Source organism: Haliotis rufescens, unplaced genomic scaffold (assembly GCF_023055435.1).
Source record: "Haliotis rufescens isolate VD_foot unplaced genomic scaffold, xgHalRufe1.0.p SCAF_17, whole genome shotgun sequence".
In the NCBI taxonomy this organism is placed as follows: Eukaryota; Metazoa; Mollusca; class Gastropoda; order Lepetellida; family Haliotidae; genus Haliotis; species Haliotis rufescens.
Window position 1 is genome coordinate 9,350,499 of NW_025963857.1, and position 19,402 is coordinate 9,369,900.

Below are 19,402 nucleotides of genomic sequence, written 5' to 3' on the forward strand. Positions count from 1 at the left end.
CTTTAACAATATTTATTTTCAATGGTAAGCATTGTAAGTTTGCAAGCAAGGTGGGGGACATTGATGACTCGGTCTCCTAATTAAAGTTTTGATATCTATGATAGTTAAAATATTATTAAAGACACATGGTCCATGACTGACTGACTGACTGACTGTAAATTTTATTTCCTCAAATGATTTATCCTTCGTGATTCAAAATAAGAAATGTATTTTTTTATGGAAGAACAAGGTGCTAAATCTATCGGGATAACCATAAGCACATCTACTGTGTCAAGCGCCAATCATCCAGTGTGAATCACCTGGGTCTACAAAGGCTTTGAGTGTAATCATCTTCACATGTGTGCAATCAAGATCCAAACTGGGCATACTTACGGATCACACTTCAATCATTATATAAGGATGTTGTATAAGAGAAAACAGTCATCTTACACCGTAGTATGAAGTGAACCGTGGTTTTAAGCAAGGATGCATGCTGTCCCCACTACTGTTGTAAAGGAGAGCTATTGAAAAACAAAACATCTTTTCAAATCATGTTAAATAGTCTTGTAAAGTACATATTTCATTGTTATCTAAAAAGCAACAAACAGCTACCCTGATCCCACAACCAGCGCGTATGCAAATTGAAATCCCAGCTTGAGGCCGTACTGTAGCTGCTGACGTCACAGTGAAGATAGCGCCATTTTGTTTCCCCTGAATCTCGACTACCATCTAATTTTTCACTCTGAGTCTCATTTGTTCACCCTGTAAACAGAATACAACTCAACACAATTCTCAAAAACATTTAGAAAAAGGTCCGATTTCAAGGATAATCACTGAAAAAATATATGAAAAACTGAATATATAAAGGAAACCTTTGCGTACACCATTATTTTTTTATAAATGTTGAATCTGCATACGATATACAATTTTATATGAGTCCGCGAACCACATCGCGAGGTACCGACTACTCTCTAAATAGACCCCTGAATCCTGCGTACCATAGGGGGTGGTAGCCTCATTTTGGGGACCTCACGTCTCAGTTTATTGATGACCTGTGAATGTTTTCTAAATAGATACATCATCCAATGAATGCCGTGTGGTAATTGTGTTTTTTTCTTCATACAAGCATCAGACATTGATGCTCATTCACAATCGAAAGAAGCAGAAGGGTTACAAGATCAGTTATGTCAGTGGGCATCCCTCAACAAACTAAGGACGAGGTATTTACGCAAAGGGTCTTTTCTGGCGCTCGGAAGAAAGTGCATTTTAGACTCGTATCATAATTGTTATCATACATGTTCATATATTGTTTGTTTGTTGTTTCACGCCACACTCTGCAATACTCTCTATATACTGTACAGTAATTTCTATTGATTTTGTAATACATGTGTTTGATTGTACACCACTTGTTGCTGGTTTGTTCGTTTCACAAGTTCTTTTACGTACAGATTTCTGGATAAACATATTGTTTCAATTTGGGAATTGACACGTAACTTTCTGTTACGTAGGGCTCGTGAGGGATTGAAATTTAACTTATCACAAATTTTAGGGAATTTCGGATTAAGCAATTAGGAATTGAATCTGATAAAGAAATTAAGCTGAAGCAAATTGATTTGCAGAATGATCTCACTCACCGAGCCAAGCAGATTAGACTTGTTTCTCCCTTCACTGAACGTGATGTTGAGAAGTTTTTCTTACATTTTGGAAAGGTGGCTAACAGTTTTAAATGGCCGCAACATCACTGGACCATGTTGTTGCTAAGTGCGTTTAGGGGCAAAGCTTAGGAAGTTTATTCTGCCTTCCCTATTGATCGGATTGCTAAAGCTGAAAGTTTTCAAGGCTTACGAATTGGTTCCTGAAGCTTATAGGATAAAGTTAATGTCTGCTAAGAGTGAGTGAGTGAGTGAGTGAGTATGATTTTACGCCGCTTTTAGCAATATTCCAGCAATATCACGGCGGGGGACACCAGAAATGGGCTTCACACATTGTACCCAGGTCGGGAATAGAACCCGGGCTACCCGACCGCCCCTGTCTGCTAAGAAGAGGGATGGTTCTTTAAATACTGAATACTACTTCTCCGCATGTCATGAATGACCACATGAGGTCCTGATGTTTCCTCCATCTTCCTTTTCTAATATAGGAACGTGGTACGTTTTCACAAGCAATAGAAGATAAATCCAAAGGGAATTATGGATACGGTGTCTTCCTTTAAACTGATTCGTGCAAAAAATATATAAGTAGAATGTAATTGTTTAACGCCGCACTTGGCTATATTCCAGCTATATGACGGCGGTCTGTTAATAATCGAGTCTGGACTAGGCAATCCATTGATTGTCATCATGAGCATCGATCCACGCAATTGGGATACGATGACATGCATCAACCAAGTCAGCAATCCCGTTAGTCGCCTGTTACGGCAAGCATGGGTTGCTGAAGACCGTCGTTTTTGGAGGTATGCCGTTTTTACAACTTCACTCGCACATAAACGCGGCACAGCGAGAGTATACGGGTAATTCCTGTTACATATAGGTTATATCAGTTTTGCCATCAACTGTTGGCATTACTGACATTTATGTACCGCGTCAAAAGATTTGTATCAACACTGAGAAAAACACAACTACAGTGAGGTAGCGAAGGCATTTGGTGAAAAGATAGAAAAATCGCACAAAAGACACTGGAGCCATAAAACACCAACATGACATCCAAACGCAACATCAATTCTTGTGCAATAAAAACGTTGGCTTTTCATGTGCATGTCATCGCAATCTCACAGCAAGTGAACAGCAAAAACATGCCACTACTGGCGGAAGCCCAACGCAACAACGTGCCGGAATCATATTCAGCCGTAGCAAGGTTTTTATTAGTAGCACCAAGCACATTTACAAGACTGTTGAACCGTTATCGGAAGCACGGGACATTCCCAGATCCGATCGACTACGTATCACTCCTAAGTGCACAGGAGAGATTCATACGGCTACGTGAAAGAACCACAACGGACACTTCTACAACTACGGCAATACCAGGATATAGTAGGATATCAGCCCAGACAGTGGGGAACCGTTTCATGCTTCGCCGTACGGATGGTTAGACGTCGTGTTTATAGTTACAGGGGGAACGTTATGCCCGACACTGCATACAGGAAGTGGACAGGTTTTGTGGTACTAGTGAACCTAATTTCGAACAAGACAACGCCCGAGCACACGCGAAAGACTGACAACAGCCTTTTTCTGACATGGACCTCCAGGTCCCCAGATTCAAAACCCAATCTCACATTTATGGGATGCACTGGATCAACGACTGCGAGCACGTCAGCAACCACAGAACCTCCGACAGTTGGCACAAGCACTGCAGGCAGAGTGGATGGACATTCCCCAGGCCACAATTTGGGATCTCATCGCTTCCATGGGACGACGATGCCAGTCAGTTTTGGACTCTAATGGTGGCCATACAAGACATTGATCTCCACCTTGAAAATCTACCGTTTCATTTGTACCATATGAAACCTGGGTCAATGACAATGATGTGTACCAACTTTGGACAATCGATTATCATCTGTTAATTAATATGATCTATGAAAAATACATGTAAAATCACTTTTGCGTTTCACTTTATAAGCTTCTGGCATTTCAGATTTTGTAACTTCATTGGCTTCCTGATGAGGAGGGGGCACGGGTGGCGCCGCAATTCGCTGTGCAGAGTTGCGTCCCTTGGGAACGCCAGAAACCTATGATTGTGGGTTCGAATCACGGTTTGCCCCGATTATGTTTCTAGGTTTGTCAGCACCATTCCCGTGCTCGTGGGTTTCACCGAAGTGGTAAACGTCTAAGACCTGCATCACTTTCCTCCCACATTAAGCTGACACGCCGTGATATAACTGGAATACTGTTAAAAGTGGCGTTAAACCAAACTCACTCACTCACTCCTGAAGAGGAGGTGAAATGGGGTTTTGTTTGTTTGTTGTTTAACGCCGCACTCAGCAATATTTCAGCTATATGACGGCGGTCTGTAAATAATTGAGTCTGGACCAGAAAAATCCAGTGATTGACATCATGAGCATCGATCCACGCAATTGGGATACGATGACATGAATCAACCAAGTCAGCGAGCCTCCCGTTAGTGGCCTCGTACGACAAGCATAGTCACTTTTTACGGCAAGCATGTGTTGCTGAAGACCTATTCTACCCCGGATCTTCATGGGTCTGACGCTCATGAACGCATCAGATGTGACATCATAGATCCATGACTCGAGATGTACCATGACAATCCATGACACTCCAACTATCTTCATATCGTTTGTCAACAGATCATCTTGAACATTATACTGAAGACACATCACAACTGTCAGCAAGCCCCAGAGTCGGCACATTATGAAGTGCAGTCACTTCTAGCGAAGTATTTTAAGTCTTCTTCTGTTCAGGAATCGTCAAGAAATGTTCTTATGTTGGAAGCACTTGCCTTTCCTACTATGGAAGATAAATCCTGTTGAAAGACAAAAAAAAGACACCGTCAGGCAGAATGAGTAATTGGCAAATGGAAGTGTCACTGTCTATAAATGTACACTCTCTCAGTGTCACTGCCTTTAAAAGTACAGATGTCAGTGTCACTGCCTTTAAAAGTACAGATGTCAGTGTCACTGCCTTTAAAAGTACATATGTCAGTGTTACTGCCTTTAAAAGTACAGATGTCAGTGTCACTGCCTTTAAAATTACAGATGTCAGTGTCACTGCCTTTTAAAGTACAGATGTCAGTGTAATTGCCTTTAAAAGTACAGATGTCAGAGTAACTGCTTTTAAAAGTACAGATGTCAGTGTCACTGACTTTAAAAGTACCGATGTCAGTGTCACTGCCTTTAAAGTACAGATGTCAGTGTCACTGCCTTTAAAAGTACAGATGTCAGTGTCACTGCCTTTAAAATTACAGATGTCAGTGTCACTGCCTTTCAAAGTACAGATGTCAGTGTCACTGACTTTAAAAGTACCGATGTCAGTGTCACTGACTTTAAAAGTACAGAGGTCAGTGTCACTGCCTTTAAAAGTACAGAGGTCAGTGTCACTGCCTTCAAAAGTACAGATGTCAGTGTCACTGACTTAAAAAGTACAGATGTCAGTGTAACTGCTTTTAAAAGTACAGATGTCAGTGTCACTTCCTTTTGAAAGTACAGAGGTCAGTGTCACTGCCTTTAAAAGTACAGATGTCAGTGTCCCTGCCTTTAAAAGTACAGAGGTCAGTGTCACTGCATTTAAAAGTACAGAGGTCAGTGTCACTGCCGTTAAAAGTACAGATGTCAGTGTAACTGCTTTTAAAAGTACAGGTGTCAGTGTCACTGCCGTTAAAAGTACAGGTGTCAGTGTCACTGACTTTAAAAGTACCGATGTCAGTGTCACTGACTTTAAAAGTACAGATGTCAGTGTAACTGCCTTTGAAAGTACAGAGGTCAGTGTCACTGCCTTTAAAAGTACAGATGTCAGTGTCACTGACTTAAAAAGTACAGATGTCAGTGTCACTGCCTTTAAAAGTACAGATGTCAGTGTCACTTCCTTTTGAAAGTACAGAGGTCAGTGTCACTGCCTTTAAAAGTACAGATGTCAGTGTCACTGCCTTTAAAAGAACAGATGTCAGTGTAACTGCTTTTAAAAGTACAGATGTCAGTGTAACTGCCTTTAAAAGTACAGATGTCAGTGTCCCTGCCTTTAAAAGTACAGATGTCAGTGTCACTGCATTTAAAAGTACAGAGGTCAGTGTCACTGCTTTTAAAAGTACAGATGTCTGTGTCACTGACTTTAAAAGTACAGATGTCAGTGTCACTGCCTTTAAAAGTACAGATATCAGTGTCACTGACTTTAAAAGTACAGGTGTCAGTGTCACTGCCTTTAAAAGTACAGAGGTCAGTGTCACTGACTTTAAAAGTACAGATGTCAGTGTCACTGCTTTTAAAAGTACAGGTGTCAGTGTCCCTGACTTTAAAATTACAGATGTCAGTGTCACTGCCTTTAAAAGTACAGATGTCAGTGTCTCTGCCTTTAAAAGTGCAGATGTCAGTGTCACTGACTTTAAAAGTACAGGTGTCAGTGTCACTGCATTTAAAAGCACAGATTTCAGTGTCCCTGCCTTTAAAAGTACAGATGTCAGTGTAACTGCTTTTAAAAGTACAGGTGTCAGTGTCACTGACTTTAAAAGTACAGGTGTCAGTGTCACTGCTTTTAAAAGTACAGGTGTCAGTGTCACTGACTTTAAAAGTACAGATTTCAGTGTCCCTGCCTTTAAAAGTACAGGTGTCAGTGTCACTGACGTTAAAAGTACAGGTGTCAGTGTCACTGCCTTTAAAAGTACAGAGGTCAGTGTCCCTGCCTTTAAAAGTACAGATGTCAGTGTCCCTGCCTTTAAAAGTACAGATGTCAGTGTAACTGCTTTTAAAAGTACAGATGTCAGTGTAACTGCTTTTAAAAGTACAGGTGTCAGTGTCACTGCCTCTAAAAGTACAGAGGTCAGGGTCACCGTCTTGATGAATGAATAAACATACTCACTTCTAAAGAGGCTTTTGCTAGAGCCCGTAAACCTGTAGAATGAAATCAGTAAAACACAATGACACAGAGAACAGTTATTGTAATAGCTGCACAGTTCTTCACAATTCAAAAACACTGTAATGGACAATATTTTTGTCAAAATCGTATGTCAATTTCCAAATATTTTATTACCTTTGTGCAGGAAAAACTGAAATAATTTCAATGTGGAGTCACTAACCATACACTTAAACCCATACCACTAGTATTGGGTATTTGACATGCATGTTATAACAAAGTCTTAGTTCATCATTGATATTACGCTTCATAGTTATTTCAGGCTGATACTGATGTAACAATATGATTAATATCAAGTAAGCAATGATATTACTTACTAGCTGTAGTCAACCAGAAACAACCAACTTCATGACTAATCATAATAGTAATTATTGTGGAAAGTTAATGCATACAAAAATATAAACACAAAAAAACACATAAAACAATTCTTCTGAGTGAGTGAGTGAGTGAGTTGGGTTTTACGCCGCTTTTAACAGTATTCCAGTTATATCATGGCGTGTCAGCTTAATGTGGGAGGAAAGCCCGAAGTGATGCAGGTCTCAGACGTTTACCACTTTGGTGAAACCCACGAGCACGGGTATGGTGCTGACAAACCTAAAAACATAATCGGGGCGAACCGGGATTCGAACCCACAATCATAGGTTTCTGGCGTGCCAAGGGACACAACTCTGCACAGCGAATCGCGGCGCCTTAGACGACTGGGCCACCCGTGCCCCTCACAATTCTTCTGAAATGCTGCTAATTTAAGATATGACCTTGCAGCACATCTACGCTTGTCCCCAAGACTTCTCCCTTTTCCATTTTGTGTTGTCGTAAACAGTAGACCCGTGGGGACTTTGGGTAAGAGTTACCAGCAACCTGTCCTTACAAGGGCCAGGTGAATGGATTGGGTGTTCAGGTCTGGTGACATGGTTGATGGTTTGTTTGTTGTTTAACGCCGCACTCAGAAATATTCCAGCAATATTAGGTCAGTCTGTAAGTAATTGAGTCTGGACTAGACAATCCAGTGATTGACAACATGAGCATCGATCCTCGCAATTGGGATTGATGACCTGCATCAACCATGTCAACGAGCCTGACCACCCAATCCCGTTAGTCGCCTCTTACGACAAGCATAGGCACCTTTTACGGGTTGCTGAAGACCTATTCTACCACGGATCTTCACAGGCGTTCTTCGGAGAAAGCTCCTCAAAATCCGGCCTTTCTACGGTCATAGACAGTAAGCACGAGAGAGTACAAGCCAATTCAAGGACAACTGGCATGATTCAAGAGCATGATGAAAGTGTAAAGGTAAAAGCAATGCCTAAGCATCTATTTTGAGTTTAAAGGGGAATAGGCTCAGGTCAATTGGCAGATCAAGCTCATTTGGCTCAAGTCAATCGAAACCTACTTTTTCTGCTAACTTAATTTTATTATGTATAGAAAGCAGTTAACCTAACCTGCTAACTTCAAAGAAACAAGGTTTCAAACAAGGCACTCCCATTAGATAAATCTCTTTGATCCCAGTCAGCGAACAAGGAATGAGATTCACAACTTACTCCCGAAGTGAAGCAGCAGCTGCCTGGCCTTGACCTCTCCCAGTCGAGGGAAGCACTGAAGGCTGTTGAGCAGAGCCTTGTCCACACACACTGGTCTGGGCTTCTTTAAGAATAGGTTGGTCTCAGACTTACTTTCCACATCCACCTGGCAAAAAAACAATCTCAAGGTAGCGGCACAAGTAGGTTAGGTGAGCTGACATTGGGCCTACCATCAGGTTACTGCACGTGCATGGGTGTGACTGCTTGTACTAGTCCGAACTAATGGCTGTCTGTAATGCTAGCCCACTCAGATATCATGACTAAGTTTAACATGGATACCCCACTCAGACACAGTATACTGACTCTGAGCTGACCTGACTATTTTTTATCCCATTAATGACTAGGCAGGGTAATAAGTAGCTTAGCTTAACATGTTTTGGTATGATGTGGAACAATAGGTGCCTTGTAGTGAAAGGTTCAATAAGGATAAAACCAAATTAAAGTAGTTCCACTCACTCACTCACTCACTCACTCACTCACTCACTCACTCACTCACTCACTCACCCACCCACTCACTCACTCACTCACTCACTCACTCACTCACTCACTCACTCACACAGAGTGCTTGGAAATTATTTTTCATTTAATTGATGGATCCACCATCTGTACTTTCTTAAAAAATCCAAACTAAATCATTTCACTCACTCAACCCTCATTTCAGTCAGGGGCGGTCGGGTAGCCTAGTGGTTAAAGCGTTCGCTCGTCACGCCGAAGACCCGGGTTCGATTCCCGACATGGGTACAATGTGTGAAGCTTATTTCTGGTGTCCCCCGCCTTGATATTGCTGGAATATTGCTAAAAGCTGCGTAAAACCATACTCACTCACTCACTCACTCACTCATTTCAGTCCAGTGGTTAAACCTAATGTTAACTTTCGTCTTACCATCTGGGCAAGAAGTCCTGCGGCCTCCTTCTGACTTTTTACAGGAAGCAGCACAAAGCCTATCTCCAGCATAACGAACTTCTGCAGCTCTTGATAATACTGGCCACTAGTGGCTGTTTTCTCGGCTATCACCACTCCACGTACCCTGTTGGCCTGTAGAGACAACATTCTTAGTACTGTCTGTGAGGGGTATATTATTTTTGTTAGCTGTCTAACTAACATCTTGGCACAAAGGGGCGGTCGGGTAGCCCAGTGGTTAAGGCGTTCGCTCGTCACGCCGAAGACCCGGGTTCGAATTCGACATGGGTACAATGCGTGAAGCCCATTTCTGGTGTCCCCCGCCGTGATATTGCTGGAATATTGCTAAAAGCGGCGTAAAACCACTCTCACTCACTCACTCACTCTTGGCACAAAACTCAAAGCAGGTGGCTGCAGAAAAACAAATCCAAGTTAAGTTATTAGTAACGAATGTATACAAGTTCTAATGAAGCAAGACATTGACCTGAGTGTTGCTGGTTTGACATTTTCGTCAGATTCCGTCTTCGCATATCTGTATATGGTAGAAATGTTTGCAGCAAAAGTCGAGGGTAGGGAGGTTGAAGTGGTGTGTCAGTCAGAATTTGGATGGCCACAGTAGATTCATACAATACACATATTTGTGAAATAATATGGAGTCAAATTTTTGCTATCATTTTCTTAAGTCACAATTTGTCAACCATCAATCAATCAATCAATCAATCAATCAATCAATTTGTCAATCAATTTATCAATCAATCAATTTGTCAATCAATCAATCAATTTGTCAATCAATCAATCAATCTTTACTTTTTAATACTGAGAAGGCCATAGGGATGACATTATTTATACCGAAACTGGCCCTTGAAATCCTTTGCAAATATGAATACATCTGCAATTGCATATGTCACTCTGAACATGTCCTTTCACTGGAATGATGGAAGACGGATATAACGAACTCTCTATAGCGAACTAACAGATACAGCGAACTGATCTCTGATCACCGACAAGCCCATCTACCACTCATTAGTGACGTGTATAGAGAACTGAGAAATGTTATGAAATGTTATCAATTGAATGCTAAGATGATCACTGCTTATACAAGTCAATGCTGCAATTAGGTGTATTGTGTTTTGTTTTAGCCCATTTGTCACCACTCACCCCTTTCCATAACCTGTGCGAAAAGACGACAAACCAATCAAAATGAGCGTGTGACTTTAAGTACTTCCGTCAAAGAATCCCTCAGGAATAACGTTTGATTTTACAAATATCTTGCATCTGAACATATACCCAACATAGAGTTAAATGTGTTCAATCATACTGTATAATACCTTCAGTCCCGATAGCATCTGGAATATACATGACATATGGGAAATATACGTGAATCATGATGCAACGAGTTGACAATTCTTTTAGATATGCCTGTTGCCCTTAGACGGAACCCAGTCATATAAAATGGCCATGAGAGGGTCACGAGTCGCTATTCGCCTTATCTTGGAATAACACGAGTTGGTCACAAATGGTTTTATAAAAGATGGCGGACATTTCCGAGCGAAAACGTATTTAACGAACAACGGATATAGCAAACCGATTTCTCTGGTCCCTTGTAGTTCATTATATCCATGTTCTACTGTATTAAAAAATAAAGATTAAAACTTGCATATGTGCATTACTTGTAAGTTAACTTGGGGGATTTGTTCTTCTACACCCACCTTCCTTTCCCCCACTTTTCACACCCCCTCACTGCCACAGTTAGTTACATATCATATGTTGATGATACAAGCGGTACAAAAATAATACAACTACTGAAGACATCAACTTAACTTCTACAATGATGACAGCAATACCTTTTTGCACTACTAGTTAATCTAGTCAGGACCATACAATCCAGTGATTGACATCATGAGCATTGATCCACGCAGTTGGGATACGGTGACATGCGTCAACCAAGTCAGCAATCCCATTAGTCGCCTCTTAAGACAAGCATAGTCGCCTTTTACGGCAAGCATGGGTTGATGGAGACCTATTCTACCCCGGATCTTCATGGGTTATCATGTTATCAATTGAATGCTAAGATGATCACTGCTTATACAAGTCAATGCTGCAATTAGGTGTATTGTGTTTTGTTTTATCCCATTTGTCACCACTCTCCCCTTTCCGTAACCTGTGCGAAAAGACGACAAACCAATCAAAATGAGCGTGTGACTTTAAGTACTTCCGTCAAAGAATCCCTCAGGAATAACGTTTGATTTTACAAATATCTTGCATCTGAACATATACCCAACATACAGTTAAAAGTGTTCAATCATACTGTATAATACCTTCAGTCCCGATAGCATCTGGAATATACATGACATATGGGAAATATACGTGAATCATGATGCAACGAGTTGACAATTCTTTTAGATATGCCTGTTGCCCTTAGACGGAACCCAGTCATATAAAATGGCCATGAGAGGGTCACGAGTCGCTATTCGGCTTATCTTGGAATAATACGAGTTGGTCACAAATGGTTTTATAAAAGATGACGGACATTTCCGAGCGAAAACGTATTTAACAAACAACGGATATAGCAAACCGATTTCTCTGGTCCCTTGTAGTTCATTATATCCATGTTCTACTGTATTAAAAAAAAAAGATTAAAACTTGCATATGTGCATTACTTGTAAGTTAACATGGGGGATTTGTTCTTCTACATCCACCTTCCTTTCCCCCACTTTTCACACCCCCTCACTGCCACAGTTAGTTACATATCATATGTTGATGATACAAGCGGTACAAAAATAATACAACTACTGAAAACATCAACTTAACTTCTACAATGATGACAGCAATACCTTTTTGCACTACTAGTTAATCTAGTCAGGACCATACAATCCAGTGATTGACATCATGAGCATTGATCCACGCAGTTGGGATACGGTGACATGCGTCAACCAAGTCAGCAATCCCATTAGTCGCCTCTTATGACAAGCATAGTCGCCTTTTACGGCAAGCATGGGTTGATGGAGACCTATTCTACCCCGGATCTTCATGGGTCTATTGTATCATAATGTTTGAGATGTAGTTGATACATGTTAAAACAAACCTTCCTCAGTTTAGCCACCTTCCTCTTGTACCCACTGGCACTGACGATGTCAGCCTCAGAAACATAGATGACTCCAGTGTGAGTGGATGGGTGGAAATCAACAACTCCAAGACCATCATCAAAGTGAATAACTGCACTACCTGAAACAAACAAGTCTCACATCTTCAAAGTGAATAACTGCACTACCTGAAACAAACAAGTCTCACATCTTCAAAGTGAATAACTGCACTACCTGAAACAAACAAGTCTCACATCTTCAAAGTGAATAACTGCACTACCTGAAACAAACAAGTCTCACATCTTCAAAGTGAATAATTGCACTACCTGAAACAAACAAGTCTCACATCTTCAAAGAGAATAATTGCACTACCTGAAACAAACACGTCTCACATCTTCAAAGTGAATAATTGCACTACCTGAAACAAACAAGTCTCACATCTTCAAAGAGAATAATTGCACTACCTGAAACAAACAAGTCTCACATCTTCAAAGTGAATAATTTCACTACCTGAAACAAACAAGTCTCACATCTTCAAAGTGAATGATTGCACTACCTGAAACAAACGAGTCTCACAATCTTCAAAGTGAATAATTGCACTATCTCAAACAAACGAGTCTCACAATCTTCAAAGTGAATAATTGCACTACTTGAAACAAAACAAGTCTCACCATCATCAAAGTGAATAACTGCACTACCTGAAACAAACAAGTCTCACCATCTTCAAAGTGAATAACTGCACTACCTGAAACAAACATGTTTAACATGTGTCAAAGACAAATGATTCACAAATTCAACACTGTACGAAAGAGAGAAATATCTCACAGGAACAAACCTGTATTGGACTTATATAATTATAACAGCATACAGAGAGTAACCCATCAGATGCACTGCTGATACAAAACCATGTTTTGAAATCACATTCTACCCCAAAATTTTTTTTGGTGACTGCAGTTTAATGCAGCTGTGAGCACTATTCCAGCTATATCGAGACGGTCAGTTGAGACCAGGCAAACCCTAAACTGTAAGCATGGGAACGAACCATGCCATCAGGGCACAATGACACACAACCCACAGGGCTGGACCAGCCACTCTCCATTTCTGTCTGCACTTCTGACAGGCAACCCATTAAGATATGGGGTAGAATAGGTCTTCAGCAACCCATGCTAGCCATAAAAGGAGTGAGTGAGTGAGTGAGTTTGGTTTAACGCCGCTTTTAACAGTATTCCAGTTATATATGTGTCAGCTTAATGTGGGAGGAAAGCCCGAAGTGATGCAGGTCCCAGACGTTTACCACTTCGGTGAAACCAACGAGCACGGGTATGGTGCTGCCAAACCTAAAAACATAATCGGGGCGAACCAGGATTCGAACCCACAATCATAGGTTTCTGGCGTGCCAAAGGGACGCAACTCTGCACAGCAAATCGCGGCGCCTTAGACGACTGGGCCACCCGTGCCCCCGCCATAAAGGAAACTATGCTTGTCATAAGAGGCAACTAATGGGATCAGGTGGTCAGACTTGCTGACTTGGTTGATGCATGTCATCGTATACCAATTGCGTGGATTGATGCTCATGATATCAATCACTGGATTGTCTGGTCCAGACTCCATTATTTACAGACCGCCATCATATAGCTGGAATATTGCTGACTGCGGCATTAAATAACAAACAAACCAAAACAAAAAACTTCTGACAGGCAGGAAGTATTTGGGACATATTCAGACCCAAAATCCCAACAGCATAGTTAAGCTACACAGTCTCTTCATTCTGACCTTGAAGTGTGCTGACGAGGTCCGTGTTTCTCCAACGTCCACTGACAAGGATATGTCCCAAGGGAACACGTATTTCAGACAATCCCTGAGCAACAGCTTGTGTACATTGAGACAATTCCATGTCAGGAATCTGAAATAAGTAAGATCACAGATATGCAATTTACCTGATGTAAGAAATTTTAGAAATGACAAAACGAATGTCAAATATAAATCCCAGTGCAGGGGTTGAAAAATACCATTGCCCAACGCCCGTGCCAAGTAAGGTTTAGATCATTTGTAGATGTCGGGCAAGTAATACCATATACGTTTTCCAGCATGCCCGTGGACAAAAAGAGCATACAAAATGAACTAGGTCAAGTTTCACGAGAATGTAATCATGTGATCATGTTACGATATTTCATGGGCTAATATTTTTTCTTGTGTCACAGTATGGCAGTCTAATTTGCACACAGTTACACCAGTCAACCAATGGGATTAATACACTTTGATGTCAGGTATGAGAACCAGGCTTGTTTCATTGATAGATCGTAGTAACACTTCCATATATGGCACATGCTTCTTGGAAATTGAATGATGGACAGTTGACTACGTTTCTTGGAATTTGTAATGCGCAGTAGGTCTAATGCTCACTTTAGGAGCTTCGCTTGGCCAAGCTTTTGTTGAAATATTTTATTTGAACACTCAAGTCACGGTAGAGGCTCATGCGCTCCCGATCCTGAAAACTTTGTTGACACATAAGTCAGACTATAACAAATACTGTATTCGACGTAATAAGCGCCCACGGCGATATTTGCTAAGATATTGGCTAGTGAACAATCCCAATTAGCACCCCTTCCGATTGATCAATATACACAAGACTTATTTATTCGCGTATAATACGTGTTATATGCACCCTTAATTATGGGCAATTAAATTTTGGAAAAATATATCTCTCGTATAGAAACATTTCAGGCTGTCAGCATAAACCACGAAATTTATCTTTTAACTCTGTTTTTTTCACCAAAATAATATTCTAATAAGAGCCCACTATTTCTAATTTTGAGAGCGCCCTATATCGAATACAGTATGACCTTTAATGATTCAAAAGTATGGCATTTAAGATACAGTGATCCCTTGCCACAACGCTACCTTCGGGGTCCGAATAATTGATGAACAGAATAGATGATCAGCGGTTTAACCGAGGTCAAGTCGTAGGGAGTATACAAGACAGTATACATGCTCTGCCTACCTAACACGGTCTATGTCGCACGTTTCGGAGATGAGAATAGAAATTGTTCATGATTCATAGTGTTAAAAAGGATTTATCGAGTATTAATATGCACTTTCAAAAAACCACATCGTATCCCTTCAGCGAATTCAGGTTAATAAACAGGTACATAACAAACCTGGACAATAACAGTATGAAATTGGATATATAACATCACTAGACATGATGATTTACCATTTAAAATGTATTTCCTGCTCTCCAAGGCATTGTTTTATATGCAGAGATTAAGATTACCGTGTGTATTTTCTCGTAAACTAAGCCGGAAATAGCAATCAGCAGAGAGGCAGAAGTCAGACACTTCATATGTTGCTTTTTTTTTAAAAATGCAATGGAATTAGAATTAGAAACATACACCTCATTATTAACATGTCTTATCATACATGACTGGTTATTTTTTAGACGCTAGCGGCTAAGTTGAACATAGCTGGTCCATCGATTAAACGTATTCGGTAAACAATAAATATGAACGATTTAAAAAATGTATAATCAAATGTCACCCACAGTAAGCTGTTAATCATAATCTACACTGATAACGTAGAATTAGTACCCCGCATTCTGATGGCGTTCAATACGTTTTCAACAATATGCCCCGGACAAAACGTGAAAACAATATAGTCCTGCTTATGACCACTGCCTCTAGTTTGGGCATCATGAGTCACCCTCTCGGTGTAAAATAGGGTTATACTGATAATGTTGTTGTCCTAAATATTGATCTAAAAACCTCAGTAACTGTCTAGTTACACAACCGACATGACGCCAGCAATATCTCAGACTACTAGTCTATGTGATGGTGGTCGCACCTCTGCATCTACATCATATCTCTGTGTATCCACTACTTCTGGCATCATCATTTTACATTGCATCCCCATCAAACCTGTTGTCGGGTTCAAGACCAACCATCAAGGCCATGAATGTAAGTGGTATCACATGAAAAATGTGAAAAAATACCTATCGATAGAAAGAAAATATACAAGTATTTAAATTTACAATAGCGAGTAGTGTTTCAGCTATATGTCAACATGCATGTTGACGGGGAATTAGCTCTTGGGGGAATAAAGAACAAAATCAACATCACTTTCCCGGAACGCTTTATGCACAACATGTAAACAATAAACAACAACTGCACAATGAGCGGAATACCTGCTCTGACAACACAAACACAGCGATGAGCGGACCTTCCAGCTCAGGCATACATGAGGTGAGCGGAGCTCCAGCTCACCTCAGAACGTTTCCTACGAGCGGCACATCCTGCTTGAGGTCATCCCTACACCAGCACTCGGAATACCAAGCCTGACTAACACCCAAGTAACTGTGTAATGGTAGCACATATATAGTAATGAACAACAATGGACAGACAAAGAGACAATGACGTTGCATTGGACATTGGACATGTGGACACAGTTCAGGGGATGATCAATTAAGGCAATAAATACCATACTATAAAAAGCAGTAGTTAAAGGGAAGTGATATGGTAGTCCAGGCTTACTGACAGTCAAAATACAATGAAATGTTGGTGAGGATTAACAACGGGGATTAGTGTCTTATAAATAATGACAATTAAGTTATGGAGACATATACATGTCATGGCTACAGGGTAATTAGCCTTTGGAGTCAAATGTACTTCAGACAATGGTAGTCGTAACTCAGTCGCTATGACATATATCTCGCACACAACACACATATGCTACAATATAATCATGTTAGGTAATTTATATCAATGTAAGATGCAAATTTATGATACTGCAGTTATCTATAAATGATAGATACGTGTATATGTGTCTTGATATACCTGACATACATGTATGACCAACACTATGATGAGTCTATTTTGGCACGGCCATACCCAATCTTTGAAATTTGTATAACCCATCGGGCGAGTTGATCCTCTTCATCTGTTTGATATTTCATTGGCACTTTTAGTTTTATTTTATCACAGAGTCTAGCTTGAGGAATAGCATAAGATACAGGTGCTTTCCCTATGGAACTTCTGCGAGTGGTGACTGCTTCAATTGCCTTTTTTAGATTTCAAGGTCAAGCAAAGGTTTACGTTCATGTTGGCTCACTTTCTAAATGTTGTAAATTATATTAGTAGATCGAAATAAATAGAAAAGATTCTATAGATATTTTAAAAATCCGTAAAATTAAAAAGCAATAACAGATAATGACACACAGATTATTAAGACATTTTGAAGAAAATCTGCTTTATTCTAGGTAGGTGAATGTAGATATCTAAATATAATTACTTTATGATATATACGCAAATAAAGATTCCATCTGATTTTATAAATTATGCATTAAGTTACATCAATTTATATATCACTATGTACAGAAAAAATAAAGTATTATATGTTAAAATGTGAAGATATTTAATTGATTAATTTAAAAACAACATGTCCGAGTACTCCCTTACCACTTTTTTTCTGCTGCACATCGCTTTAACAGTACTATTTATTGAATTTTCGAGTCATCTTTTTTCATGGAATGTCGTTACATTTACTTCAAGTCCTACCTTACACCAAAGTTAATTTAAAATGAATCGTTTGGGATACACTAATTTAAGACTGAAAACAGCATTGCTTAGCGATAATGTATGAAACCTACGGGGGTGGCAGTCATGTTTGAAAGGTGATCGTGGACGGTTTGTTGAGAGAGTTATCTCTAGCAGACAATTTTTTAAATGGCCTGGGGGGAAAACAGATTATGCTTGCCTGTTAAGTTTGGGTATCAGCAGGTTACCTAATTAGCTATAAATAAATGTTTGGTGAGTGTCCGGCTACTACCGCTGTCTGGGTACTGCCTCCCCCGCTCTACACATGGATGTGTATGCTGTTTTACCAAATTCATTCCAAATAAAAAATTAACATATTCTTTATCATTATGCCATTTAGACCCAACAATTTTACAAGCACACACATAGTCAAAAAACACTAGATTGGAATTAATCAATTATTTTTCGAAAATTATTACATCTATTTTTTTTATACTGGGTGGTCAATAATTTCTTTAAATCCACCATATTACAATGGTAGAAAACGGAGCATGATCGGCAACATTTGTGTCTTCAAATTTGCTAAAATATAGATGCTAACAGTATTTCATTAATGTGGTCGTTCAATTCCAGGTATTGTGTGTACCATTTCGGACAAAAGTGAGCTGACACAAAAATTAATGCACATATCACTGTTGAAATTGGGTGTGTGTCATTGTTTACATTTTACCGATGTGATAACCACTTTCGAGTCTCAAAACAGCTAAATTAATGTTTTCCTTCACTCAAAGTAACAATGGATATTATTCTTGTGACGTATACATTGCAAGCATTTATGAAAATGCTAAGAAAATTTTTTAACCTTGCTCTGGCGTTTTCCCGTTTTTCTATATTAAATACATGTCATGGCCGCCATGTTTGTTCATCTAGGCAGCCATTGTGCAGTCATTGCATGGGTCAGTGTAGCGCCAGCGCAGCATACCCAGGGAACAAGGCTGACAAACCAACGCGAGTCGAGGAGATGCTATGTTGATGGAAACCCACAATAACCACATCCTGGCAGGATCAAGGGACGTAACTCTGCACACCTTATTGCAGAGACTTAGGCCGCATGAACAGTAGATTTGTGTGAATACAAACACAAATATAAATGCATGTGTGTCTTTTGATTATTAATTCAACTGATTTTTTTAAATAAAACACTAAAACTGGAGACAACTGTCACTGTCTCACTGTCTGACACGAAGTGAACTGTGCAGCACCGAAACTTTCTCGATTCACACACACGAGCACATACACATAACTAAGGTAGATAAGTGGATACCTATTACAAAATTATGGCGGGGAACAATTTCACTGACCTAATGTTTTTAAAGCTTCACATGTTCGGCATTACATGAAAAGTGTAACTTTACCTTTCGCAAAAGCCGCCATGAACGTCAAAGGGAGGCAATAACTGATTGCCAGCTCACGAATTAGAATACCACTAAAACAAGTATTTCATTGCGACCTTTCCATTTTGCCTACCGATTTGTTTTATTTTGTTTGTAGGTTTTTTTATTCAAAGAATGTATCTGTATCTTGTGTGCGTATTACCTGTATGTGTTTATTCTAAGTAGTGCAAATATCAAATGACTGCAGCTTTATAACCTGAGAGTAATTTTTAACTTAATTCTCCTTACAAGTGATACATGAAGTTATTCAATGTCCTGTGATTAAACTTGGTGATGTTATCAGTGTGTGATACATCAGTTTT

General features: G+C 39.9%; 1 protein-coding gene across 3 annotated transcripts; it reads right to left on the reverse strand.

Moving 5' to 3' along the window:
- Positions 1 to 4,108: 4,108 nt before the first annotated feature.
- LOC124122534 (Fanconi anemia core complex-associated protein 24-like) lies at positions 4,109 to 19,099 on the reverse strand. Of its 3 annotated transcripts, none has more exons than XM_048397517.1 (7): positions 19,062 to 19,099; positions 13,892 to 14,021; positions 12,121 to 12,260; positions 9,018 to 9,170; positions 8,096 to 8,240; positions 6,504 to 6,535; positions 4,109 to 4,458 (listed from the first exon to the last, which is right to left on the reverse strand). In XM_048397517.1, exons 2-7 carry the CDS (start codon positions 14,010 to 14,012, stop codon positions 4,393 to 4,395), a joined length of 657 nt encoding a protein of 218 aa, XP_048253474.1. In that variant the 5' UTR covers positions 14,013 to 14,021; positions 19,062 to 19,099; the 3' UTR covers positions 4,109 to 4,392. The 3 variants fall into 3 exon arrangements, with proteins under 3 accessions (XP_048253474.1, XP_048253475.1, XP_048253473.1); XM_048397518.1 differs by having other exon boundaries at positions 19,008 to 19,078; XM_048397516.1 differs by lacking the exon at positions 19,062 to 19,099 and adding an exon at positions 14,128 to 14,268.
- Positions 19,100 to 19,402: the final 303 nt, after the last annotated feature.